At 41.8% G+C, this 27014-nt stretch overlaps 2 protein-coding genes across 4 annotated transcripts in view; both read right to left on the bottom strand.

Moving 5' to 3' along the window:
- Nucleotides 1-19: 19 nt before the first annotated feature.
- On the bottom strand, nt 20-7124 carry mest (mesoderm specific transcript). 2 transcript variants are annotated; one of them, XM_072377026.1, is made up of 13 exons: nt 7045-7124; nt 4524-4625; nt 2613-2806; nt 2449-2528; nt 2282-2359; nt 2031-2167; nt 1889-1947; nt 1742-1782; nt 1582-1652; nt 1409-1510; nt 1248-1324; nt 747-810; nt 20-470 (listed from the first exon to the last, which is right to left on the bottom strand). In XM_072377026.1, exons 3-13 carry the CDS (start codon nt 2764-2766, stop codon nt 353-355), a joined length of 981 nt encoding a protein of 326 aa, XP_072233127.1. In that variant the 5' UTR covers nt 2767-2806; nt 4524-4625; nt 7045-7124; the 3' UTR covers nt 20-352. The 2 variants fall into 2 exon arrangements, with proteins under 2 accessions (XP_072233127.1, XP_072233126.1); XM_072377025.1 differs by lacking the exons at nt 4524-4625; nt 7045-7124 and adding an exon at nt 3054-3271 and having other exon boundaries at nt 21-470.
- Nucleotides 7125-10376: 3252 nt separating this feature from the next.
- atp2b1a (ATPase plasma membrane Ca2+ transporting 1a) overlaps nt 10377-27014 on the bottom strand; it is a 34661-nt gene continuing 18023 nt past the window's right edge. Inside the window, exons 4-22 of one of the 2 annotated variants that reach the window (XM_072377869.1) lie at nt 26747-27004; nt 26435-26560; nt 24503-24664; nt 24176-24214; nt 22343-22498; nt 21954-22168; nt 21462-21704; nt 21118-21359; nt 20310-20547; nt 19188-19367; nt 19011-19098; nt 18772-18878; nt 18383-18574; nt 17919-18132; nt 17605-17816; nt 17370-17477; nt 16008-16196; nt 15319-15408; nt 10377-12532 (exon numbers count right to left, since the gene is read on the bottom strand). In XM_072377869.1, coding sequence (XP_072233970.1) covers nt 12146-12532; nt 15319-15408; nt 16008-16196; nt 17370-17477; nt 17605-17816; nt 17919-18132; nt 18383-18574; nt 18772-18878; nt 19011-19098; nt 19188-19367; nt 20310-20547; nt 21118-21359; nt 21462-21704; nt 21954-22168; nt 22343-22498; nt 24176-24214; nt 24503-24664; nt 26435-26560; nt 26747-27004 — 3446 coding nt within the window. In that variant the 3' untranslated portion in view covers nt 10377-12145. The remainder of the gene's footprint in view (nt 12533-15318; nt 15409-16007; nt 16197-17369; nt 17478-17604; nt 17817-17918; nt 18133-18382; nt 18575-18771; nt 18879-19010; nt 19099-19187; nt 19368-20309; nt 20548-21117; nt 21360-21461; nt 21705-21953; nt 22169-22342; nt 22499-24175; nt 24215-24502; nt 24665-26434; nt 26561-26746; nt 27005-27014) is intronic. The other variant, XM_072377870.1, reaches the window with a different exon arrangement.

Genomic DNA, 27014 nt, shown 5'->3' with positions numbered 1-27014 from the left:
TAGTTTTATTTGAAGAAAAGTTGACATTTCATCACTCACACTGAGAAATGTAGAAAATGATATTTTTTAAAAAAAAAAATTGCTCAGGACTCTACAGATAATGGAGGGAATCAAAACGGTGTCCCACAGATACATTCAGTGGTCACAAAACCCAACAGAACTTTGCAGTAGCCGTCTTCTTCAGGGGATTCATATATTAGGTACAAGTTTTAGCTCACTTTTTACTCTTCCATGGCAATGAATGTGTCAGATTGGTGCTGGCAAATTACTTTACAATCATCACCGGAGGTCTGATTATCGCTAACTTGGTTTCTCTTAACATGCGTTGTTTATTTCTCAGAAGCTGCTCCTTTCAGAAAGAGTGAATAAAATTGAAATATGCATTTAGAAAACCTGTGGGATCTTCCAGCTGAGGGTAATGACTGATATGCTCGTCCAAAATGGTGATCGTCGACCTCTGCACCAGCTGCCTGCAGGAACAAAAAGGTTGGATAAATGTTTAGAATCTGAGGGCAGTAGATAGACTTAGACATGAACTCTATTCCGACTCGGCTTTGCAAGTGGTTTCCAGGTTAAATGCTTGAGGTTTAGATGGTATTTGGGACCATATCATGAAACTCATTACAAGTAGCCGAGGGGTGAAAGAAGCACATGCATAAAAATAAAAATGGGTAGAGTCGGCTCAAAACGAGTGACGCAGTGTGACAATCTGCACGAGGGCTAAGAATTAGAGGAAGGGCACTTACTGGTAAAGGCGGATGAAATGGGGATGAGGGTTGACTGGGTCCAGGGGTCCGTAGATCATGTGCACTGAAACACGGGGAAAGAAGGGACAAAGGATGCCAGTGAGGAAAAGATGAGAAGCGGGAGGGTAATTGGAAGATACGTTTGACAACATGTAGATATGACAGAGTTCAGACTGGATAAGTTAAATTTTGAACTGATGATGCCAGAGAAAATAAGGAGGATCCATCCTCTTAGAAGCATGGATAAAATTCATGCCAGTCCTCACGCTTTGACCTTGATTTTCTAAAACACTGATTCAGAAACTAAGGCTTAATCCTTTTTGCTGCACTAGGGTAGTGTCAGTAGCTCCTTCCTCCCCCCACTCCCTCCTCCTGACCACCAGACCACAGATGGACAAGGTAGCTGCTCCTCCCAAGCTAAGCAGCTTAGATTCAGCTCCTGACTGAAGCTGCTTGAGGGAGTGCACAGAAAGGCAATCCAGCAGTCAACCGTGCACTCACATGGGACCAATGTGGATGCGAGGGCGCCCACCCATCGATCTCTGTGTTTTAATCTCTGGTTGATGTACTGGAGAATGCTGAAAACAGAAAACCACGAGTCAGTGAAGAGACGGTGAACACATGCGTTGGCAGAGCTGAAAAGGTAAGAAACAAACTCAAACCTGTCCAAAACCAAGTTGCCGTCATTGTGGCGTAAACCTGTCCACATGTCCCAGAACTCAGCGTCTGTGGGCTGCGTGTACGGACCAAAAACCTCCCCTATCCTGCCCAAAATAAATCAAATTTATATTTACACGTGGGAATTTTCTTTGGCACCGACCTCAAGCCCTCTTACCCTTTTTGGAAAATCAAAAAGTTGGTGAGGCGCGTCAAAAGTGGAGCCAGGAAACTGGAGTCCTTCAGAAGCTTTTGGGGACAGAACAAAAAAAAACTTTCCATCATTTCACATTACATCGTCCCACATGAGCAGAGAGGCTGGATAAAAGTAAACTCACGGTTTGCAGCAACCGGGGGTGGTGCGTTTCTGGGAATATTCCTGATGGAAATAGAAGTGTCAGGACACACAGCACATATATATATATATATATATATATATATATATAAAGATGTATCTATAGTACCAAAGAAACAATGCACTGTACCTCCATTAGAAAGACAAAGGCTGTTCAAAGTCAGGTGACCTGTGCGATTTTGGTCAGCTCTGAAGTACAGAGAAAAAGGAAAGTGGGCACTTTTTTTTTTACATTTTACTCAGGTTTTGTCATCCATCTTTGCCATCATTACCTGTAGAGCAGCTCCAGGGCTACAGTGTCTCCGTAGTCGTGAGACACCAGATTCACTCGCTGATTGCTCAGACCCAAGTGGGCGGCCAGGGCCTCCACCAAGCTGGCCTGCTCAAAGATAGAGTACCTGTGGGGCCTCTTTCATGTCACAGCACAGAGGAGCAGGAGTTATGGGCCGATGTAGTGCAAATGTGGGGACATTCAATTTTAGAGTTGCAAAAGAAATCCAAAAAGCACAGAGATTCTTCTCACCGGCTTGTCGCTGAAACCAAACCCGAGGAAATCCAGGGCAATGACTCGATTGAATCGCTGTGTGAGTGGATCCCAAATCTGCATGGTGGGGTGGGGGTCAAGTTTAAACACAAAGCAAATCCCAAACAAAGCCTGTGCTTTAACCGCTCATCATGTGCACTGAGTACCTTGATCCAATCGTAACTGGAGGTGGGGAAGCCATGAAGCAGGATGACGACATCTGAGCTTCCCAAAGCACCGTAAGAGTCTGAGAGGGACATGTTGAAGATCCAAGAGTCAGCGCAGAGAAAGTGACCTGTGCATGCTTTTTCTTTCAAATACCGACAGTTACCTTTGTAGAAGATTTTCCTGCCTCTGAAGTGGAAGACGTCCCCGGCGTTGTGCCACTTCTGCAGGGCGGGTGAGAGCTGAGGGGGCGGGATGTGCAGGTAGACGGCCACCAGCGGGATGCAGATCAAGCCAACATGAATCCACCACTCTCTCATCTTGAGTTCAGCGGTGTGTGGGGGGGTCTCATTACTGCCTCTGAGAGGGGGAGTCACAGACAAAAAAACAGGACGTCGCAGGGATAATGTTTGAGGTTGACTGAAGTCAAATTTGCCTCCATACGGGAGAGAGAGCAGTCTTCGGGAGCATGAATTAACCAAAGACAATGACACAAAAGACGACCAAGATCACTGAAAAATGAGAAGTAGCGCGAGCAAGTTCAGCTAAAAACAAGATCTATAACCGATTTGGGGTTCGTTTGAGACTGGCAGACGGGTACACTTACGAAAATGTCGCTACTTGTCTTTAGCAAACCTTTGCCCCGGGTGGAGGATCCATTGCAATTGAAGAAATTCTAGTGGAGCCGGAGCGCACAGGAAGTACCGTTTGTCAAAGAATGAAATAATATAAAGAGGTCTCACTCTGTTGCTTTTATTACGAGACAAACATTTTCAGCGTTTCACCATCGTTAAAAGGTTTGTTGGTTGTGGATTCCATTGATTAAGACAGAGTCGCTTATTTTAGTAATATACAACCTAGATAAAACAGAAAAACGAAGAACACTTTTACCGCCCCCTGCTGGTCTGGAAGATCAGTAGCATCGTCTTAATTTGGCGAAAGTAAGAACTATTTGCTGTATCTGATACTTGAATAGTTAAGTATTACACTTTTTAAATCAATATGTCACATATTAGCCGACACATTTATTTCATGGTGCCACAATTCCCCCCTTTTTCCTTCTTTTACTAATTAATTTATCTTGACAACTGTTATTCACAAAGATCATGAATGGATCTGATGTCCTACGGTGACCGACAAGGGTCAATCGGACGGCAACTGCTCAATACGTCTCAGCTCGAGAAAACAGCTTCAAGTACAGAAACGATGCAAAATCACAAACTCAAACACAAGTCTAAACGAGGTACAAAACGAGGAATGCATCATCATCAAACGTGCTGCAAATAGAGAAGCGATTTTCAAACGAAAAACGATCGTGCTCCAAACCTGCAGGGGGCGCTCTCAGCGCAATAGAGAGACACGGGATGGAGACAGAACATCTACAAAAGGTGTGGGAGACTGTGATAAGAAGGCCTACTATTAACACAGTTGCAGCGTTGTACAGTGATATAAACATAGTATATATATATATATATATATATATATATATATATATATATACACACACACACACACTATGTATATACATCAAGTAAAAGTCACATAACCGTTCCCGCTGTATTTTCATGCACTGTTCTGGTTCAGTCAGCTGTCCATTCTGTGGATCTGTGCTTCCAGCTTCCCCTGCCTTTTGCTGTGCATGTGGCAAAAACATCACTTTTTTAAAGCGTGTCAAAGGAGAGACGTCTGCCACTCGTGCACAAGTTGATGTTGCACAACCTCGCACCAGTGCAGATAAACAGATTCTGTAACATAAAATGCTTCAGATGTTCAGATTGTGTTCTTGTATCTATCACTATCCTGGTTCAGTAACTGGCATTTAAGGTGTACTAAAATATCCTGCAGATAGTAATTTTATATGAACATCAGAACCTGCATAAATGCCAATTTTCTACCCATATGGCAGTGAAACTCACTATCTGCACCTCAATGACACACAGCTCAAGGTTTGGTTAGCTTGCACTGTAACTTTATTACACAACACAAACTGTTAAAAGTCAAATATAATGCATTTTACATAAAGATGTGGTGTGAACTACATCAATGTTATTAACAAACTGGATATGAGTCCACTTACTTTTATTGGCATATTCTGCCAAAAAATGCACATTAGAGCCACAGAACATGTCAATTGTTCAGTCAAGACTTCATCTTGTCCACAGTAAGGGCAAAACATAGCCTGGAAAAAAAGAAGATCGATCAGTATAATCTAGAAAACTAAAAATTAGAAACATGATAGCCTAAGTAACGTTATTGAGGAGAGTATTAGACTAATACTCTTCACTACCTGTTGACACCCAATGGAGATAATTCATAACTCCTTACAAGTTAACTGCTGCCATTAACAAGCATACTGCAACACGTAATGTGCACCGTTGTATGGTATGGGAGACTGTGATAAGAAGGCCTTTTGATGTACTATTAAAACAGGTGTTTTATATCAATCTCTAATTATCTTGTCTTACTAAGCAGCAACAATTTGAACTCCTGGTTCAACTCCTGTGGATGCTGATGGCTTTTATAAAAGGAAGGGTAGGTTGTTCAGCTCAGAGTCAGCTGGGCTTTTTGAAGTTAAAATAAAAAGAGAAACTTTAGGATTCAAGCTTTCAGTGTGTAGCTGAACAGCTCAGGCTGTTGGGTGAAATCTTTGAGCCCCTGAGAACATGGAAACTATGATCACAGGACTTTTAAAGTTCAACAATCAGAAAGAGTAGCTCAAGATGATGGGATGCTGCCTGGGGTTGGACCGATCATGGGTTCAGTTCCCTTAGATGCTTTGTGGACTTCCAGCTTTCATTCTTTACTGAATCAAATCATCATTTCATTCAGGGATAGAGACCAACAATCCCTTTAAAACAAAGTGTTAAACAGGTGGGCAGATAGCTCAGAATGATAAAACAATGCACTGCTGGTTGGGACAGCTGGGGATCAAAGCCCACAGCTGCAAAGGCACCAGGTGTGGGTGGATTCAACTGTGGAAGCTCTGAGACTGAAACATTTTTACAGTCTGACACCTAGGATGAAGACTTAAAAGCACTCCGAGAACACCTCCAAATGCCGAGAGGACTCGGTGAAGTGGATTTGTCGGAGACCATGATGGAGGCTGTCGGAGACCGTGGAGACCCTGGTTCGCATCCCCCCTGATGTCAGATGACCAGAAGAGGACCTTCGTAGAGTAGAATAGTTGAGTGTAGAGGAGCAGAAGAGGTTCAGGTTTTGAAGAAGAGCATAGACGTAGGATAGAATAGGCGAGGTTAGAGCAGAGTAGGGAGGGACAGAAGTTAGAGCAGAGTAGAGAAGGTGAGGGAGGGACAGAAGTTAGAGCAGAGTAGAGAAGGTGAGGGAGGGACAGGAGTTGGAGCCGGCAAGGGACAGGAATTAGAGTAGAGTAGGTGAGGGAGTAGAGTAGAGTAGGTGAGGGACAGAAATAAGAGCCGGCAAGGGACAGGAAGAGTAGAGCAGGGTAGAATAGGTTAGTTACATTATTTTATCATAAAAAAATTGTTATTATCAAAATTACTATTTTTCATTATTTGATATGTTTTGTGCTTTTCTTCTAATCTATGATGTTTTTCTCCTATATTCTCTGCTCCTTGGTGCTGACATCAGGCAGAACTCGAACCGGGGTCTTCTCCACAGGTATTTCATGGTCTCCGACAACTCCATCACACCACCAAGCCCTCTTGGCATTTGGTGATGTTTTAGGTGATATTTTAAGTCTTCATTCTAGGTGTTGGACTGTAAAATTCAGAGCTTCCAAAGTTGAAATCATTCTCCTGACATTCTCCTGACATTGCAGCTGTGGGTTTTGATCTCCAAGTCTCCCAAACAGCAGCTTACAGTTTTATCAGTCTGAGCTATCTGCCCATGCCTTCAACAGTGTTACACAAACCTTACTTTGATTGTTAGTCTCTATACCTGAAAGAAATGATGATTAGATTCCTTAAAGAATGAAAGCTGGAAGCCCACAGACCATTTGAGGGAATTGAACCCATGATCAGTCCAACCCCAGGCAGCATCCCATCATCCTGAGCTACTCTTTCTGAACATCTTTGCTGAACTTTAAAAGTCCTGACAGCCTGAGCTGCTCAACTACACAGTGAAGTTTCTCTTTTTATTTTGGCTTCAAAAAGCCCAGCTGACTCTGAGCTGAACAACCTGCCCTTCCTTTTATAAAAGCCATCAGCAGCTCTGCTCATCAACTGTCTTTGGTTTGTTCAGCTGCTTGTTGTTGGGTTGGGACTGTTCTGTCTGATGCTCTGTATCCAGATAAAGTCTCTGACTTGTTGGTTTCAAAATTTGAGGACTGAGATAAATTGAGTGGAACCTGGCAGAACTCAGCCCCTCTGGCTTCCCAAGCAGACATCTAACAGTTGGAGCTGTTCTTCCTGACACTCGGTAAAGACTCTGCCTCCTCAGATCAGCAGGAACAGCTCAGAACAGGACTGAAACTGAACTTCACATTCGATGCAGATCAGTTTGGAAATTTACTGAAAGTAGTTTAATGATGGGATGGTGCTGAGAGCTTCTCATCCTGTTCTCAGCTGATCTGCAATAACTCACATCTGACTGAATATTTCTTGGATGTGGCTGCTCACTCTGATGTGACACACACAGTTGACCAGGACAGCTGAGCGGCCTCTTCTGGTCGCCAGTGAACGTGGACGCAGGTTCAGGCGTAACAGCAGCTGTCCAGAAATGGGGACTCGAGTCGCACTAAAGTTGCACAAACAAAGACTCAAGACTTGACTTCAGACTTGCCCTCAAAAACTTGAGACTTGACTTGGACTTGAGGTTTGGGACTTATACACAATCTTCATTTCATGAAATTATTGTTTCTCATCTTTATTTAATTAATTCTGATATATGAAAGCTGATGTCAGGCTGAGCGCAACGTAGCCTCATGCATGCGTGCGGCCACTGACATCAAACTACTGTAACCATGGCAACGTCAAGCTCATCTGGAACTGTGCCATATGTTGTCACATTTGGTTATAAAGCGTTCACGCAGACAGCAAACAAGAGAACGGCCACTTGCAAAGTGTGTGATATCAGGGTAAATGATGCTGAACTTCATCAGGAACCTGAAAACGGACAAAGACAGGTCAAACTCTCTGAAATGTGAAAGGGAAACAGCTAGCAAACTGATCAAAGTAAAGAGTGCTGTAAACTATATGCAGATTATAGCTTCATTGTTCCCAACACAGCGCTGCTGATTTATCTGCAGCAGCCTGTGAACTTTGGGAAGGACTTTGGTTAAGTAACCTTGGTTAACAGTTACCAGATTAATTGCTAAACCAAGTCTACATAGATGTAGTTTAACGTTAATCTAATTGCTATTTTAAAACAGCCTAATGTTACAATTTCAGGGACACCTGATAAAATTTCAGGTTAACTAGTTCTCATCCACATTTAGCTGCCCAAGTGTTTATTTAAAACGTAATATAGGTAACAATAAGGTGAACAGATTTCTGAAATGAAAATCGGCGACATTTTCATTGCTGTGGTGAAAAATCATCAAATATCATCATTATGAAATAAAAAACAGGGACAAGGACTTTTCATGTGTCTTACCCAGCTTTTATTACACAAAAGGTGGAAATAAAAAAAAATTGTAACATTACAGTTATCCACCTCAGGAGCCTGGGTAGAATAAGAGCAGATTAGAACATGCGAAAAACATGTCATCACCTGCCAATCTCATGCTAATGTTAGGGTTACAGCTTCACTAATGACAGACAGTGTCATAATGTTAACGTTCACTGACTTTTATAAGGTTACGTTAGGTCTTCAATTCAGGAAAACAATCATACTTACTATAATGTTACATCACTTCACACACACTCACAGCCAAGTCTACTGGGTTCACACAAAATAAATAAGTTAACACACAACATACCATTTATCGCGGCCGCTGGTCTCCTTTTCCTTCCTTTTTATGCATTTAGCAGGCGCTTTTATCCATATATTTGGACTGGAAATCGAAGACGTCTGGGCACCTTAAGTAAAAGTCACATTACCGTTCCCGCTGTATTTCCATGCACTATGGTGGTTCAGTCAGCTGTTCTGTCTCGCTCCATCCCGTGTGTCTCTCTATTGAGCTGTTACGCTGAGAGCGCCCCCTGCAGGTTTGGAGCACGATCGTTTTTCGTTTGAAAATCGTTCTTGGTTTGCAGCACGTTTGATGATGATGCATGTGTCTGTTTTTTGCAGCACTTTTTTTTATTTGCACCACTTTCCTCGTTTTGTACCTGCTTTAGACTTGTGTTTGAGTTTGTGATTTTGCATCGTTTCTGTACTTGAAGCCGTTTTCTCGAGCTGAGACGTATTGAGCAGTTGCCGTCCGATTGACCCTTGTCGGCCACCGTAGATATCTGCAGGCCTACTGTGAAATGTGACTTCAATGTGTTTTTAACCACTGAAGGGGAAATATTATTTACCCCATAAGATACTAATCTGTTATCTTGAGTTATCATCCTTATATTTGTATATCTCACCCCACAGACACGAGATCTTAACCTGCACTAACTTGTTAGACATGTGTTTTGTGTGGTAGTGGGTGGGCTCTTTTCTACACAGTTTGCTCTTTAATCATCAATGTCACCATCTTTAACCTGGCAAGTATGGGATCCTGAACTCTTGCTTCTTCTTTTATGTCGAGGAGAAAAAGTTTTATTAGAAAAAGCCAATTCTCTGAAAAGAGCATTTTCACAACTTCCTATTGCCACCAGCTTTGTTAATTTCTTTTCAAATAACCCTCCCCCCCCATAAGAAATTGCTTATTATTCCATCATGACACCTCATAAGATGTTCCTTTGCTTCAGAAAAATAATGAAGAGTTTCAGATGTTTGGGCCAAAAACTAGCAGGAAACATTTAAGACCAATTTACCATCTCTGTTCTCAAGCTACAATCCATTTACATCCTCCCCCCCCCGACCTAAAATGACATGGAAACTGTGTGTTGAATGAAAAACACGGCCCGTAAAGTAGGCTAAATACATTTTTTATTTTTAAAAACCATACACATTACTCGACAAGTTTCAAATGTAAATCCAATCACGATATCCATTTAAAATGCTCAAGATAAACAGACACAAAGTACTTTTTTTTTATTATTTCCAAATGTTAAAAGATTAAAAAAAAGACAAAAAAAAAAGACAAAAAAAAATCCATAAAACAGATGGAAAAAACATTCGTTCCCGTTACAGGAAGAAGCTACAGAACAAACTCCTCACATGGATTCCTCTCGCATTTGAATTTGTCATCACTTCGTAGGCAATCCTAGCTGCTATGTTGTCGTCTGTAACAAAAAAATAAAGAAAAACAAAAAGGAGAAAAAAAACAAAACTATTTCCTTAGAGAAAGTTGTGACTGGACGTTCCCGCTTCCTCCCCCCCGTCCACGGCCTTTCAGGTGAAGCCAGCCACACAGCTGCAGGAAGAATCCCGTGTGGTTGGCGAGCACCGTCCCAAAATTTATCAAGTGTGCTAATATTCAAACTAAAACAGGCCTGTTCTTTCACATCATTTGCACCCTGAGATGAATATTCCAGAACAAAACACATTTTAGTGGCCAAAAATCCCGCCCCCGAAAAACTGCTTTAGCACGATGAACGGCATCATCGGCGTTGTCATAAAAATACAAAGGTAGATCTTTTTTTCCATTACGATTTGTATCAAAATTCGTTTTCTCCCAAGGAACCCTATGAAATAAAGTACCCTGTGCAGATAGATACCAGTGTATGCCTAGTCTTTATTCTTGAAAAATGCACAATTCTGTCCAATTCTGTAGCGTTTCCAGTACATCAGGTTTCAAAAATATTTTACAAACAAAACCAAATTCAGAAACATTTATTATTAGTGAAAGGAGTCTTATGAACAGGCTTGAAAATAAAGATAAAAGCCCCTCCCCCCTCTGGGTTTTTAAAAAAAAATTCCAACAAACCAGTCAGATTCAATTTCTCCCTACAGCGCGAGCTTAAAAAGGATGAAATGTGAAAGTGATTCATTTGCTTTCTGCCCAAGACAATGTTTTTTTGCTACCTACATACACAAAGTCTGAAGAAGGTTCTGTTTTTTCTTCTTTTTTTTTTTTGTTGAAAGATTCCTTTTAAATTAAATACTTTTTTCTCTATGCCTGAGTAAACAAATGTCAGTATTGTACATCGGCGGGGGGCTGAATGAGTTGCTGAGGAGGACAAAAAATAATAAACATTTCAGAAATGATACCAGGGGCCGTACTTGTCAAGCATCCAAAGGAAAGAAATCAGCACTGACCCACCCAAAACGTTAGGAATTAGCTTATTTGGTCCTGCTTGTAGCTGTAGAAGTAAGTGCTCTTCATCTGTAAGGAGGTTCCTGAAGGTGGTGAAATTGTCTAAATCACGGTCGTAGCCAAGGCACATTCATGTTTAGTCCGTATAAACGTCTCACCGAGAAATAAATAGATGCAGTGGCCGAACAGCTCGTGACGGAGAGACAGTCTGAACTCGAACGATCGCTTTAACGCGGATGTTTTCACTTCATTGTTCCACAAATCTAAAAGGAGAACCTCTCCTCGCTGAAAGGTCAGAGTTCGTTTTCCTCCCCCCGACTTTCAGCCCGATTCTGGGTGAGATGCTTGCTAAATACGGCCCCCCCCCCCCCCCCCCGATATTTTCTAAACTCCCTTTTAATAATCGGTACTTTGAACATGTGGAAATTGTCAAACACAATGTAAATGAATGAACAGAGAACCCAGAACTCAAGGTTTTTGTGCACATGAAAATTGTCAAAGAAATGGAAGAAGTAAATATTTATATAACAATGTTAGTGGACAGAGGCCCTTTATCGTCTTTCCCACCCTGTCTCCTGTGAAAACATCTCGTCCCGTGGACCTCTTTTCTATACAAGCCTTAGTGTTTATCGGTTTGGCTAGAAGGTTCTATATTTATCTACAAATATATAACAAATAAAACTTGCAGGCAAAAATAGTTAAGTTTCAATAGAAACACCCTTTTTTCCTGAAAATACAGCAGTATCTGAAATAATCCTCTCATTTATTTTCTATTGTCCCAGTTTTCTGCATTAAACATCAGGAAGCTCTTTTGCCTACAAACAGAAAAACAAAAGTATCTACAAACTTTGTAAACAGACCTGCTTTTTTTCCAAAAAAACATAAATAACCCAAAATATTAACAGCCGATGGAGCAGAAACAAGTTTTGAATGAGCGAGGGCCAAAGAGATAAATATACAACACCATTCAGATAAAAGAGAAGCTAAAGGTTCTTTCATATTCTTACAGACGATCTTCAAGCCAGGAGGAGGACCTCCTCTTCTCAATTGAAATAATAGCAATAATAATAATAGAATAATAAAAACAGGTCACTTTCAATCTGAGTTTATAATCACCCCTTGTTACTGAGAAAAACAAATGTTACCAAGGAGGGAGGGGTGTAGACAGAGTCCTTGTGATGCAGCAAGGTATTAATAGGAACCCAAAAAAAAAAAACTGAAAAAAGGACCAAGAATCCACACCAAGCCATACATTCCTCTGAATGCTTGCTGTTCTTTTAGTCCAGCCCAAGCCAAGCTCACACTAGACTCCACTCTCCATCTAGCCCTCCGTCTTTCGTCTCCATGTGTTCGTCCCTTTCGTCTGAGTTGAGCTCCTTGGTGGCAAGTAGAAAAGAGGTGCTGACGTGTGGAGCGGGGTCAGATCAAAGGGAGGTCTCCAGGCTGTGTAGTGGGCTCCCTGGGGCTGAGGGGGTTCCTGATTTGGAGCCCTCTGGGAGGAGGTGGTTGCTGCTTTCCACAGCATTATTGTTCTGATTTGGGGAGGGAGAGACCGGAGTAGTGGGGGCGACTGTGGTGGTGGCCGAGGGTGAGGGCGGCGTGGGTGTGGTGTTGCGGGGGCTGGAGGAATTGCGCTTGGTGGGAGCGTCGTCCTCTGCATCGGTGTCGTCTATGAGGGGAATATGAGGCTCGGAGTCCTCTATCCGAAACTCAGGGTGGGTCATGAAGTTGTGGATTGATGTTCGCGACTCTGGCTTCTCCAGCCCCTCATAGAGGGAGATGGAGCTGCGGAATGCCTTCACCACCCGGATCTGGAGGGAGGGAGAAGGGACAGGGGAGCGGGAGAGGCACAGCGTTAGGCACATTGGGCACTGACACACATTTCATGGTCACACCCGGACATCGTCACAGATAAAAACGCAGGTTTTATTTGGTCAATAACAGGCGAGTTTTAGGGGCTTCAGAACCAAAAATGTGAGGTGGGAGACTCTTAGAGACACGTGCACGTCAGCAGTTATATCTATTAAATCTACAACTTGTAAAACAAGTCAACTGATGCTTAGTTGTTCTCACTCATGTGGATCATGTTAGTGACAAAACCAGCTTTAGTTTCACTCAGATGTATTACAAGGAGCTGCTAAACTTCTGTCCCTGCGTTAGCAGCTACATGATTCTCACATGCCAGTTTTCCATTGCATGGTTGGTCCGACTGTGGAAGTATTCTCTTCTTTGTTTTCCACCTCAGCTAATACACTCTGAATGCCGGTGGGATCAGCTCATTGTCACAGAGGCACCATGTGAAGCGTGTCGCAGAGACGGGACAGGAAACAGCCACGTGGGAGGATTGGAAACTTGTACACAAATATAACCCCACCGGTTAAAAGCCTACACCTGCGTTACCTTTTAATACCCTCTCAGCTTGTTTGGAACCTCGACCGCAGTGGTACCTGTTACCAGGTGCCTCAATGCAGCACCATGCAGTGGAAAAAAGGCTGATCAAAGTGTGAAAATGTCTGAGATTAGAGCCTAATCAATGGGGTAAAATAAACATACTAAGGTGCACAAGTAAACTCACAAAGCGGTATTGTGGTATTAAAAAGATTTCAAGTTGCAATAAAGGGTGACAGACCAGATTGAAAACAGATTAATAGTGTTTCTGAGAAAACTCACTCTGTGCTAACGGAAAACTAGTAATACTCAATGGTGATGAATCGGTAAACATCATACCGAAGGTACAATCAGCAACAAACTTAATGCAGTGTGTGTTTTGGTACTTGCTAGAGGCCAGTGTTCGATTAATCAAAATGCAAGTGGTGACCAAGAAGGAAGAGGACTGCTGTTCTTTATACAAGAACACATCCGTGGAAAGAAAGGGAACCTAATCTGGCCAGCGGTTTACGTTATTGGACATGCTTAGTAAAGAGGAGGACAGGAAGAGAGAGAAAGGAAGACAGGTGCTAAAGGTAGAGAAAGTAGCTGACAAGAGAGAAAGACAAAAGAAAGGAAGGGGTGGTCAGTTACGGCTCATGTGTGTGGAGTAAAAACAAAGAAAAGCTGCGGCAGCCAAGCATGTCTACAAGCTGGGATACAAATCCAAAACGCCACAAAGAGAAACTCACAAACGAGACCAGAGACTTTGAACCCATGCAGAGCGCGGTGCTACCTTGTGTTCAATGGTAGTAAACCTTTGAGTATAGCCCATGACACATTTCACAGAATCTAAAGAAGAATATGTGGGATGTCAGTGGTATTCAATGCTTTGCTTTTTTTTTTTTTGCTTTTTTTTTTTTTTGGACAATTTGCAACACACCGCAATGTGAACACATTCTGCCAACAACAACCGAGTATTCACACACATTAAAGACACATTAAAGAACACCTGAAAGAAAAAGCTCAATCTGAAAGAGTCACACCAACAAAAAAAAATCTAAACATCAACTGCTGTTAATGTAAAGACAAATGTACACATTAAAGTAGACAATCATTTAATCCATGAAGCTGGGTTTTTTTTTGTAAGACAATTAAGATCCTCTGGTGGTGAGATGATCTGTCTGATAAGGTCTGAAAGAGAAACAGAGTCAGTGTCAGTAAGCACAGAGTCCTTCTATGGGCACAGTGAGGAGGAAGGCCTTTGGAAATGCCACCGTCAAATGATCCGGATCCGCTTTCAACACTGTGAATGGCTTCAAGTAAAAAAGGCTGTGCGACTTTTCTCAAGTATTTGCATCCAAACACACCAACAAGCTGTGTCCTGGCAACTGCAGCTTATTATTACCGCTGGGTGCAACTGGAGATTCCTCCAAGGAAAGCGCACACACTCTGTTTCACAGCAAACTGCCACAGAGGGCTGCAGTTGGAAAGAAAGGGGTCATTATCTCTCCACTGACTGACAAGCTATCCACTGACACTTGGATTGATTCCTCACACAGAGCCATGTCATGGGTAATCTCTATTGTTTTTAGACCGTGATCATGGGCATATACTCAAAACATTTACCCGACTAGGGACTAGAGAGCTGCGGCGACATAGACCCATGAGTGCTACGGAGGCACAGAGCAGACTGAGGCAGCTGCAGACAAACCTGGTGAAGGTCAATCCAGAATATCATTTTTTCTTTATTTATTTTTTATCCAATACAACCAGACACATTACCCCCCTCCCACCAAGATAACAGTAAAAAGTTTCAATTTTTGAGACCAAAGCAGTTGCAGAACAGAAAACATGATGACACAGAGAAAACACCTTGACGGTAGAAGCGACCAGGTTAACAGGGTACATGTATATATATGCAGATATATATTTATACACAGCAGTGTTATCAAAGCAGTATGGAAGATGTGGTTTTGGTGTCTTTTTGAGGTAAACGAGGGGGACATTAGAAGAAGCATGACAGAGTAATAGTTGAACGTTAGGTGAGAATAAGAGTGGAGGAGAAAGATGTTAGAAGAAGGAAGAAAAATAAAGAAAAATAAAAGTCTCATGCACTAAAGGAGAACACGCACTCACACCCCACAGTGGCAGAAGCGGTGTTGGCGGCAGTGGCAGAAGTGGTAGTAGTAGAAAAGGCTACATGTGTAGGGCTAGAAACATTGGTTACATCGTGCTGTTGTTGGCTGGAGTTGGAGGCCTGCCGCCTTAGAGCCCCCTGAAAGGAAGTTCCACTCTGGAACGCACTCACTACATCCATCTGCAAAGAATCAGACAGCGTGACAGGAGAAAGCCCAGAGGAAATAAAACAACACAGCCAGAGGAGAGCGAAAAGACAGAAAAAAATAAAGAAAAGGCACCAGTAACCATAGGAAAAAAACGTAACTTCCAAATTGGATTTAGGCATAGTTAAAAGAGAGAGAAAAAGGCAATGATTGGGTTTAAAGGCACTGATTGCGGGAAGCTCTGACTCCACAATCTGATCTCACTTTCACTCTTTTCTCTGCAGAATCCTTCCATACTTCCAGCTACAGCCGTGACATATAGTCATACAGTCAGCTGCTCTAACGTGCTCTCCGTCCAATCCAATTCGCTTGCTTCTCATCAGTAACTCTTTACCACTTTGTTGGTTTTACAGCAGATAGACTCAGACTGAGTCAGAAAAAGGGAAGAGAACCTGCTTTAGCTCAGAAGCAGAACAAGAAAAAAAAAAGCCATTCTTTAAGAATGCAGAGAGATAGAACAAAACAGATTTTTAAGCTGGAGGAGCAAAAGAGAGTTAAAAGGTTTATGGCTTTTGATTCCCTCTGTGTTGGGTGTTGTGGTGAGTGACACGCAGGGAATTCTGGGGAATTTTACCTGAGTTTGGATGCGATTGAGGCCTCGGAACCAGAGGATCTGGCCTCGGCGGAGCTCACGCTCAGCATGGTCAATCTCATCCATGTCGTCCAGCTCCTCTAATTCTTCATCGGGGATCTCTTCTTTCTGGGTGCCGTGGCCTGCTGTCTTCAGGAATTTTAAGCGGCTTGTGGGTATCGAGGAGATCACCTGGAAGACATCAGCATGTGCATGAGACTTATGATCGAGGTTAGTGTCATTTTGAGTGACATTTTATACAAATAAATTATAAATATGAAATAGAAATTACTTTAGGAGCTCAAACCTTCCCATTTTAAAAAAAAATCATAAATGATTGACTTTGCACTTGTAAAGCTAGAAGACTAAGAGAAAAAGTAGATTTGAAGTTACAGCCAGTGCAAGCATGTGCATAATGAAAGTGAAACCAACCAGTCTGTGTTGATGAATGACTCATTTAAATAAAAGCATCATGTTCCACGGAGTGGAAGATCTTTGGCTGTCTGAGAACTCGTCCGTTTTACAATTATAGAAAGTTCTCGTTTATTAGAGAAGTCCATCTCAAGATTTATTTTCCCATCACAAAAGCTCTTCATATGTCAAATCAAATAAGCTATCCAAGTACTGTTGACACAACATGCTAAAATCAGAACAGATCCCATATTTACCGACAGCTATGTGACCTTAGTTTAGCACCATACAGGTTCAGTTGGACTTCGGCTGCTTTTCTGCTTTTGATCCAACCCAACTGTTGTGGGGAGTGTGGAAAAATGACAACACAGCATGGAGACTAAATCATGCTTTAGAATTATATGATGTGTTGCCTTCTGTAGAAAAAAAAACTAAAATTCCAGTGTTCATTTTAAGGGATAAAAGGGCCACGCACTTTGGTTCAGAACCAATAATCTCGGTCCTTTTTACACTGGAGTCAGTTTGACAAATGTGAGCTTACTGAACTCGCACACACAGTGCTGCCCTATTCACTTGGGCTCCATCAAGCAATGCCGACAGTGTCAGTTCTTTTGAACTTTTCAGTGGGGATAATAACATGAGCACTGATCTGGAGCGGAAATGTGGACAATAAGGGCAAGAGAAATAAAAGTCTTCATCCAAAAACAGCAGCACCGATTATGAAACCTTCAGTCTCGAACTAAAACTAACAACAAGCACTTTTTTTTTTTTAATTTAATAAGTATTTATCATAAGATTTGATCAAAACTGAGACCATATAAAACAACTTCACAGAGGTAGAACATACTGCCCTGTTACAGCTCTTCTTTGCTCAGTTAAATCCAACACAGGGGGGCAGTGTCATACCACAGTTTCATATATTGCTGACAGGTGAACACAGCTGTTTTCCCATACCTGTCCCCATAGAAGAGAGCCAAAGCCTAAGAAGGTGCACCACAGCCACTGGTCAATGGTCAGAGCGACACAGCTGAATGGTTTCCCTCCAAACTGCACTATTACAATCTAGAAGGGGAACAAGTGACGAAGAAGCATTCAGAGCAAAATTTTACACTTAACATTTGCAGTTATAGGTCTTGGGTTAGATGATTAGTATGAGTCATCAGCATCTGCACCTGGAAAATAAAATTACCTGGATAATGAAGGTACCAAAGACTATACTACAGAAGATAAGGTTGTTGAATATGCCCTCGAAGACATTCCTTTCACCGTGAATCTTGCGGGCATTGACTTCGTTGAAAAGCTGCATCAGTACAAAGGTGTTGAAGACAATGGTGTAGTGTTCAGAGGGTGGGGCATGAAGGGGTGCATCCCTGCCGTTGTCAATGTCAAACAAATTCTCTCCTGCGGAATAAATCAGACAGAATTTGACGGATTTAAGTTTTACATTTGACGGAAATAATGTAGCACACTAATGCAGTAGAATTAAAGGCCACTTGTTCATACCGGCAAAGAGCAGTGTAAAAATGATGATTAGTTGGTACACGCCCTGACCCAGAATATTCTTCATCATGGTGCGTGAAATAAGAGGTTTGTTACGGCCATATGGCTTTCTTAGCAGCAGGGATTCTGTAGGAGGCTCTGTAGCCAGAGCTAATGAAGCAAATGTGTCCATGATAAGGTTGACCCACAACATCTGTACTGCTTTCAGAGGAGAGTCCTGGTGGCAGAGAGTGAGGTACAAATTGAGGTTATACATTGCTCAACATCTCAAATATCAGGGGAAATTCACCGTATCCAGTAAAGAAATTTAAAATGTCATAAAACAAACTGCATGTGAGCAAATACTGACAGCTGCTACACAACTGTGAGCATGATTAAGTTACGAAGGCACGAGGGGATAAATGGTGAAAAATACTAAATATTTAAGACTTGCAACGTCTTGCAGAGAGAATATGTTGGTGGCTAACCTGTGTGATGCAGGCCCCCGTAAATGCTACAATGACAGCCACCACATTGACAGTTAGCTGGAACTGGAGGAACTTAGAGATGCTATCGTAGACGTTTCGTCCCCACATGACTGCTTTGACGATGCTGGAGAAGTTGTCGTCGGTCAGAATGATGTCTGATGCCTCCTTGGCGACATCTGTTCCAGCAATACCCTGAAGACAAAAGAAGACGATCAAGGATCTGTCTGCATCTGATAAAACTTAACATTGCCATGTTTCGATGCGATCTTTATTTTCCAGAAACAGCTTCTGTGACCCAGTCATATATCGGGTCATTAAAAGCATAAACAAGAGCTTGCTCATCTTTATAATTAGACTAAGTTTAATAAAAGAAGGTAAACAAAACTAACCATGGCGAAGCCAACATCAGCTTTCTTCAAAGCCGGACCATCATTTGTTCCATCTCCCGTCACAGCAACTACTTGTCTCTGTTCTGCTACTGTACTATCAATAATCCCTGAAATAGAAGAAATTAATATTCAAAGAGAGGCCTCTATACTGTAAAAACAACATTCTAAAAAGTAAACGGGTAAGTTCATTACTTTTTTCCCCCTTCAAATTTCTAGTCATACCTTTAGAACAAAATTACCTTTTACTAAGGTGTGTTTGTCTGTGGGGGAAGAGCGAGCCAGTACTCGTAGTTTGGGCCAGATCTTGTCGATACGTTCCTGTTCAATCTAAAAAAACACCAAAACAAAACGGTGATAGAATCCCAACTGTATACCTCTGAAGAATTTCTGAGGTAGAGTACTTTGCCTTGGCCCACCTCTCCTTTTTCATTTCGTATCCTGCGATTGAACTCTTTTCCTTCGAGGCAGATGAAGTCATCTCCCGGCAGTAAGATGCCACACTTGGTGGCAATGGCTCGAGCTGTGTTGATATTGTCCCCAGTCACCATCCGCACTGTGATGCCAGCACGCTGGCATTTCCTGATGGCGTCGGGAACCTCGAGGAAACACAAAGGAGGAGGAAAATACATCATCTTTGCATTTCACTCCAAAGAATTACAGCCTGATAAAAGCATTTGTGCAGAGAAGTCAAAAGATTCACCATTTAGTAAAGTAGTAATTTTATAATTCTCACTGCAGTTACATTGATCCTTCAAAACCAAATGCATTGTTAACGGTTAAGACTCCAGCCCAGCTGATCAGCACAAAATGGCAAAAAGCCAAAGTAAATAAATGACAGTCAAACCAATCACCAAGTTCTCTTTCACACATTAATCTTCTGTCTATCTGAGGGACTACTTCCTCTTGAGCCTCAAAATGACTACTCCAGTACTGGCAAGAACTCATGGCAAGCATTTAAAAATGGCTGACAACGCATCACTCAATCTCCCTGCTTTACTTAGAAAGCCTGCGTGACCGGTGGAGGAAGCCCCATTAAGCTGGCAGCATGCCCTTTCAGCAGTGCTCGTCAGATGGTCAAATAACTTAGGATAGCCGTTCTGCCACCTTTCTAAGGCTAGATCCGGGGGGTGGAGGGGGGGAAGGGGCATGCGGCACCATTTTTCTAGCTTCTGAAACTGACAATTTGACATTCACACCTACATCTCCCAGTGACTGGCCCACTGTATGAAGGTGAGAAAGAATTGATGGTTCCTTCTAGACTTTTTTCTTCTTTTTTTTCTTTTTCACAAGACAAAATTATTTCTGTCCCTTTTCTTCTCAACAACTGACTGCAATTTCATAAATAACTTCAAGGACAAGTTGTTAGAAAACATGCACAGTTCTCCCCATATTTTTAAGACGTCAGCTGTACCCTCATTGGTGAAACTGAGATGCTTTTAGTACACGCTCAAGCAAATCAACACTATAGGTCGAACATATCTGGTGTATGACATCGACCTCGGCACTTGTTTACTTTTTGCCCACGTGAAACCACTTACCTCTGGTCTCACAGGGTCCTCAATGCCAACCACGCAGAGGCAGGTCAGTCCAGAGAGGATATCATTTTCATTGTCCCAGTCAGGTTCACCCTCAGAGGCAGGAAAATCTCTGTATGCGAGGCAAATGGTTCTGAGGCCCTCTGACGCCATGGGTTCAATAACCCTCTTGACCATGTCATCTCTGTCCCGTGGGCGGAACACCTTTGCGTCACCATTCGCAGTCAGGATTTTATAACACCTGGTGGGAGTAGAGAGCATACACTCAAATAAAAATGTATAGAGGTAAGTACGAAGAAGTGTAGGAGGGCAACATTTTAGAAGATGAAAGAAATTAGGAGTGAAAGAGTTGAGAGACACGGATGAAGGGGGAGATAAGCACAGACTCAAAATGTAAAAAAGTAATTTAGATTAGATAAAGGGGTGAGGGAGGGGGAGAAGACAAAGCATTTGAATGGTGTGCTGCTGTAGTAAGAAGCCACACTAAGCCCTCTGTGGGTTAAAAAGAAGCCTGCTTGGTTAAGAGGCTTACAGAGCTGTTACCGGCTCATTTTCTCAGAGCCTGTTTTTAAGTCGCAACGTAAGGGGCTTGGGTGGGACGCACTTGAACTTCTTAGCTGCTTAAGCCATTACACATATCATTCACTGCAAAGTCTGGCCAGCAGGAACAAAGGGGAAAACAACCTTTGGATGAATTTAAATATTTGCATATAAAGAACTGATTGCAAACATGTCTCTAAGTTAATGGTCAACCAGTCAATCTAAAATATAAATGAGTTAAATGAGCACATAGGATGTAAACGGTTCTTACTTTTTTAAGAGAATTTCTGAAGCTCCTTTGCTGAACATACGATAGCTGCCATCAGCCATCTTCAATACGGTGCTCATTGATTTGCGAACCGAGTTGAAGGTATAGACTTTGTACAGTTTCTCTTCAGGGATCTCATTGCGGATAGCTTGGTAGTCGCGTTTCAAGTCAGAAGAAAAGCCAAGCAAGGCACATTCGGTCTTGTTACCCACCTGCCGTGGCAGACCTCCTTCTTTTTCCGGAGACTGATGGAAAAAAAACATTGCAAGAAGACAGTAAGGTAAGTTTCTAAAAGCCACTCGCTGTTCAGTGTATCTTACCAACTGACTGCTCTTTGACATGCCTACCATGATCTTAGTAGTGTAGGCGCAGTTAACTGCAATGCCAAGAATCAGCATGTCTAAAATGGAGGAGGGGATGTTTTCAGGTTCAGGGACCCTCTTGTAGTGGTTATCAGCTACAAAGGCCTGCACCACAGTCATGCGGTTCATGGTGAGAGTGCCCGTCTTGTCAGAGCAAATGGCCGTAGCATTGCCCATGGTCTCGCAGGCATCCAAGTGGCGAACAAGGTTGTTATCTTTCATCATTTTCTGTAGAAAGATAAATCATCAAAAATCAAGTTACAATTCTGAAACTTAACAGGATATTTTCTAAAATCATTTAATTTAAAGTAGTAGGACAAGGAGGGAAACAACTTCAGAACAACAAACGGGATCATAGCACGGCTTAAGGGTATCAGTTAGTCATGTCTTAACAGCCTGACCTGCTCGGTTTAATAGGCTAAAATGTAAGCTGGTCAGCTTTGACACAAGTCATTTGGCAGAATTAGCAGACTTTACCTTAACAGAGTATGCCAGGGAGATTGTTACAGCAAGTGGCAGGCCTTCAGGAACAGCAACCACAAGAACAGTGACGCCAATGATGAAGAATTTCACAAAGAACTGAATGTAAATGGGCGTGCAGTCCTTGATCCACGGTAGATTCTGAATCCAAAAGGTATCTACTACAAACAGCACCACCAGGATAATGACAGTGATGGCTGACATAACCAGTCCTGAGGTAAATGAGAGAACATCACATGTATCATTAAGTAGATCCCATTTATATACTCGCTGTATGACTAAGGCATTTAGCAAGCAAATGTGAAGATACAAGAGTACAGGCACATAAAATGAGTGTTTGACGGCATTCAACCCTGCCAGGGGTCGAGCGATTTGGTCTGACTCACCAGCTTTTCCAATTTGTACCGCTAGTTTGGTCAGCTTGCCTTGAAGAACGGACTTCTCTTTCTTTGGTAGGTTGGCTTTCTTCTTTTCTTCTGCATCAGCTCCCTCATCACTGTTCAGAGGCTGCATTTCCATCGCAGCACCATCCTGTGCTTTAGCTGCATCAAAGCAGACGAGGCAAAGTTGTTTGGTGAAATAGAGCAAAATACTACGCTTCGCTAAAGTGAGGGATGCCAAGAAAACTGGACATGTTTACAAAGCAACATCATATTCAAAGCTTTTCAGACAAGGAATCAAAGATTAATGAAAAAAAGATTACGTTTAGAGGGACAAACAAAAAGAGGTTTGGATTCATTTTTTAGCGACACATCACAACAAACTGCTGAAGATCAGTTTGACAAAACCGCTGTTTGGTGGCAATAATGTGTGTATAATCCCACAGCACATTATATTTTAGGAAAACTGTGTTAATGATAAAACGAGAGGATGGAAAATCACTCAAAATGTTTGCATGCTTTGTTCCTCTTTCCTTATAACCGACAGAAACCTGGGATTTGTCATGGTAATTATGTTTGCTGTGATCTGAGAGCACAGTAATTAGCCGAGAGATTTAAATCATTTCCATACACCTACTACACCTACCTAGAGATTTAAAGAACAGGTTAAGTAGGAAGAAACCAAGAGATACGTCTGAGGAGTTGCGTCCTCTTTTGACAGTAAACACAGCAGTTGTTGCTGCTGCTTTAATTCTTACAAATTTATTTCATCCCGTTCCTCAAGAACCCCCCTCCCTTGGCTGTTGAAGTTAAGGGAATCCAAAATCCTCAACTAAAGAGATAATTTTCGAGACACAAAGTTTCCAATGGCAAGAAAACAAAGGACGAGCGGTGGTCAGTGACCCATCAGGGGTGGGACAAGAAAAAAAAGGGACAACTGACATAATTTATAATATTTTGGAGTCTTGTGCAACTAACAAAGTCTTTTAAAAGCATAATAAGCCAGTGTCTACACTGGTGGTGGCTCTTTACTGTACTATTCTATGAAAAGTAGCTGTGAATGTATGCGACAGGAACAGTGAACTACTGCAGCTGCTGTGTACGGTGGCTTGCTCTCTACTTACATGGTCAGTGTAATCTCAGTCTAAAGGATTACTGTTGATTCCTGGCAGGCAGAGGGAATCTGTGCATGAGGGATCAGCGCCAGGGTTGTGGTCACAGACCCAAGTACCAATGATCACACAGTCCCAGCGGGACTACAAGTCCGACAAGCTGGCTGAATTACGACTAAACAGCCTCATTACCATCAGTGAAACTGCAACAGCGCAACTCTTACGGTTTGACTGTTAACAGTTTAGTATGGGCCATCAATAGAAATCTAATTGTTGGGGCCTGAGGCAGAGTCAGATCGAGAGATGGGTGGGAAAGCAGATGTTCTGGCCCCAGAATTGTTGCATGGCTTTAATCTCCTCATCACTAATCGCTATAACTGGATTCAGTGGCACCTGCTGCTCAAAGCACAATGTGCCAGAGTAGGACGAGAAAAGAGAAGAGAGAGAGAGAGAGAGAGACAGAAGGGAGGGCCAGACAGTTCAGTGGATAGCCAAGAACACCCCGTACTAAATATATGCTGACATGGGGTCATGCAAAAATATGTAACTCCTCATTACTTACAAAAAAAACCACTGCAGCCAATTAATTGTGGTTTTAACCTACACTCTGCACTGGTCAACTGGGAGGGAAACTTTGATAAAGCTCAAGCCTTACACTTAAATGTAGGCACAAAGATATAAGGTCATTTTATTCGGCAGCAAGTCTCCACATACACGTCAAACTTACCTTTCTTCCGATTTTCCACAGATCCTTCCTGCTTCTTGTCTGTGGAAAAAAAGAAAACGACATCATGCAATGCATAAAAACTGATTAAACATTGTCAAACCAGTGTTTCTCATGTGCATAGAACTGTGATTAAACTTCACCCCCAAGGCAAAAACCATTTCCAAGTTTCAACAAAAGATTATTTTCTTTTAAACTGGGAGTAAAAAAAAAAAGGCAAATCTGAATTCATGACCACCCATGAGCATGTCTGCATGCTGGGTTTATAGCTCTAATCGAAAAAGAAAAAAAAAGAAATATCAAGGCCAAACAGTTATGGAGCAGACTAACTTTTTCTTTGTTTCTTCTTCTCTTCTTTCTCTTTTTTCTTTTCCTCGTCATCCTCGTCGTCATCTTCGCCTCTCCCAAGTAAAGTGAAGATAATTCCAGTTTGAGAGTTGACACCCACCGCAGTGACCACCATTTTCCCTGAGCCTTCCATTACATGGGTGCCTTTGAACAGAGGTGGAAAACAAAATATCCTCTAAATAAATGACATGGAGTGTGTTACAATGTTTCCAACAAGACATCGTGTGTTTGTTTATAGACAGTAGTTTTATCCCATATTTGACACAATCCTCAAGTGAGGCACTAGAAAGGAATGGGAAAGAAACTGTCACTGATGCAAATACCCTCAAAACCTTTAATCAACAGTCTTTAATCAAAGACCTATTGTAAGACTTGATGAATTAATGCATTTCTGACGGGCAACAACACAGGAGCAGCTCTGGCTCTCCATTCCACTCTGGACAATCTTGTTAATTCATAAAGAAAGAGCAAACAACAAAAGAGTACCGCAAGCTAAATTCACGTGATAGGAGTGAGATGCTAAAAAGAAAAAAAGTGGAAAGCACTTCAAAATTACATAGTGCCGTGTTAATTAGAAGACAATAGAAGAAGGCGAGCTCAATCGAAAAGCAGTTCTACGTGGAAACACACAAATACACGTGCACACAAGACTCGTGAGTCCTGAATGTGTGCCAATCGGGAGCCAGATGGAAAAAAATAAATAAATCTTATTCTTTTGTCAGGGGGAAAGAGTACAGCCGTAAAGACAATGCAATTAAGCAGCACAAGCACTTTGGTGAAAGGCTTTCTGCACAAGGAATGGACTCAACACAGAATACAACAAAACTATTACTGAAATATCAGATGGCCGATAACCAATTTCACTGACCAGCAGGATAAGAACCCCAATTCACTTCCACATTATCAGAACTGAAGTTGCATACTGCACCACAGCAGGAGCTGCAGCTGGAATAGCATGATTGATCAAAACAGAGTGGTTTTAGTTGTTCTTAGTATTTGATAGTAAATACCAAAATTATCTGAAATAATGCTGTTATCAACATCATCATAATTATCCTTATTATGCATAATGGCATTTTACATAGATGGCACTGTTTTTAAATCACAACAATCGATATCGGTAAGAGACTCTTGTTCCACTGGCCAGTGTGTCTGTACAACCGAACCGAATCTAAGGATGTGACCCAGATTTTTAATATGACAAGCCTTGAAAAAGGGTTGTGTGATTCTTTAAATAAAACGAATAAATATGCATCAGATTAGTTTTTGTTGGTAATGGAAATTATTAAAATAATCAAGCTCAGTTAGTTAGATGTCAATCAAATGTTATAGTTCATTCCTTAAACTTGCTCAGTTTTGGCAAATTTCACACAAAAATTTCGGACCTTCAAAAGCTTCTTTACTATCTTACAATACATGGTGATGTAATTTATACAATGCAAATGACATTGCACAAGTAGTGATTTCACACGTATGCCACATTCAAATCCCTCCCTGTAAATCAGAGAAAACAAACTGTACTACAGATAAAAGCATTTTATTTTGTTAACTCTTTGTCTAAGAGTGTGTGTGTTGGCCATCGCATAAAAATATGCATTCTTGTTATTGTCAGGTCCTATAACATCACCCAACATTGTCACTTTCCATCGTTTGTGGCTTCCTTTGTCAACCTTTCCAACAAATTCATATGCTGTATATGTGCAGGGCTCAGGCGGATTTATCTATTTATAGTTTTTTCAAATGAAAGTGGTGGGACATCCCACAGCTTTAGAGGGATCCAAAGAGCAATACATTTCAAGATAAAAAAAAAAAAAGTTTGTGATCAAAATGTTATTTCAATCACAAACTTTGTCTTCTTTTAAAGACGAGAGAAACACATCTGAAAACCAATATATATCTGAGACTTAACATTACCTGATAACAGCATTGGATCTTTCTCTTGTGTTTTCTTAACATGGTCTGACTCCCCCGTGAGTGAGCTCTCATCTATCTTCAGATCATTGCCTTGGATGAGAACTCCGTCAGCGGGTAAGAGGTCACCTGAAATGCACAAAACAGGCCTTCAAATTTTGAGGAGAAACATTTTAAAGAAACAAAATAAACCGTGCTGTTATTTGTTCAAATTGACCATAGATTACACAATCTAACACATTCTTACCCGACATATTTTCTTCCTTCAAAGAAACATTTTTATGACACTGATTTCAGAAACGGTTTCCCCCTTACCGTATTTGATTTGTGCAATGTCGCCGACCACAATCTCAGCCACAGGAATTTGGATAACTTGTCCTCCACGGACAACAGTGAATTTCTGTTCCTGCTCAATGCGGCTCTGGAGGCCCCTAAACTGCTTCTCTTTACTCCAGTCATTGAATGCTGTCACCAGCACCACGCAGATAACTGACAGAAGAATGGCGGCACCCTCAATCCAGCCTGCCTCCGACTCATTTTCATCCTCCACACCACCAGCAGCTTTTCCACAGTCTGCAGAGGG

Source organism: Leuresthes tenuis, unplaced genomic scaffold (genome assembly GCF_036924035.1).
Source record: "Leuresthes tenuis unplaced genomic scaffold, fLeuTen1.0.hap1 SCAF_23, whole genome shotgun sequence".
In the NCBI taxonomy this organism is placed as follows: Eukaryota; Metazoa; Chordata; class Actinopteri; order Atheriniformes; family Atherinopsidae; genus Leuresthes; species Leuresthes tenuis.
Note: the sequence above shows the minus strand (reverse complement) of the source record. Positions and strands in the feature narration are given on the sequence as shown.

What these genes read in the sequence shown, in the direction of transcription:
- mest (XM_072377026.1), bottom strand. Translation starts at nt 2,766, where the DNA reads ATGAGAGAGTGGTGGATTCATGTTGGCTTGATCTGCATCCCGCTGGTG. An exon ending in CCAGTTACGATTGGATCAAG is followed by an intron (nt 2,360 to 2,448) that starts GTACTCAGTGCA and finishes CCCACCATGCAG; the next exon opens with ATTTGGGATCCACTCACACA. An exon ending in ACCCCCGGTTGCTGCAAACC is followed by an intron (nt 1,653 to 1,741) that starts GTGAGTTTACTT and finishes TGTCCCCAAAAG; the next exon opens with CTTCTGAAGGACTCCAGTTT.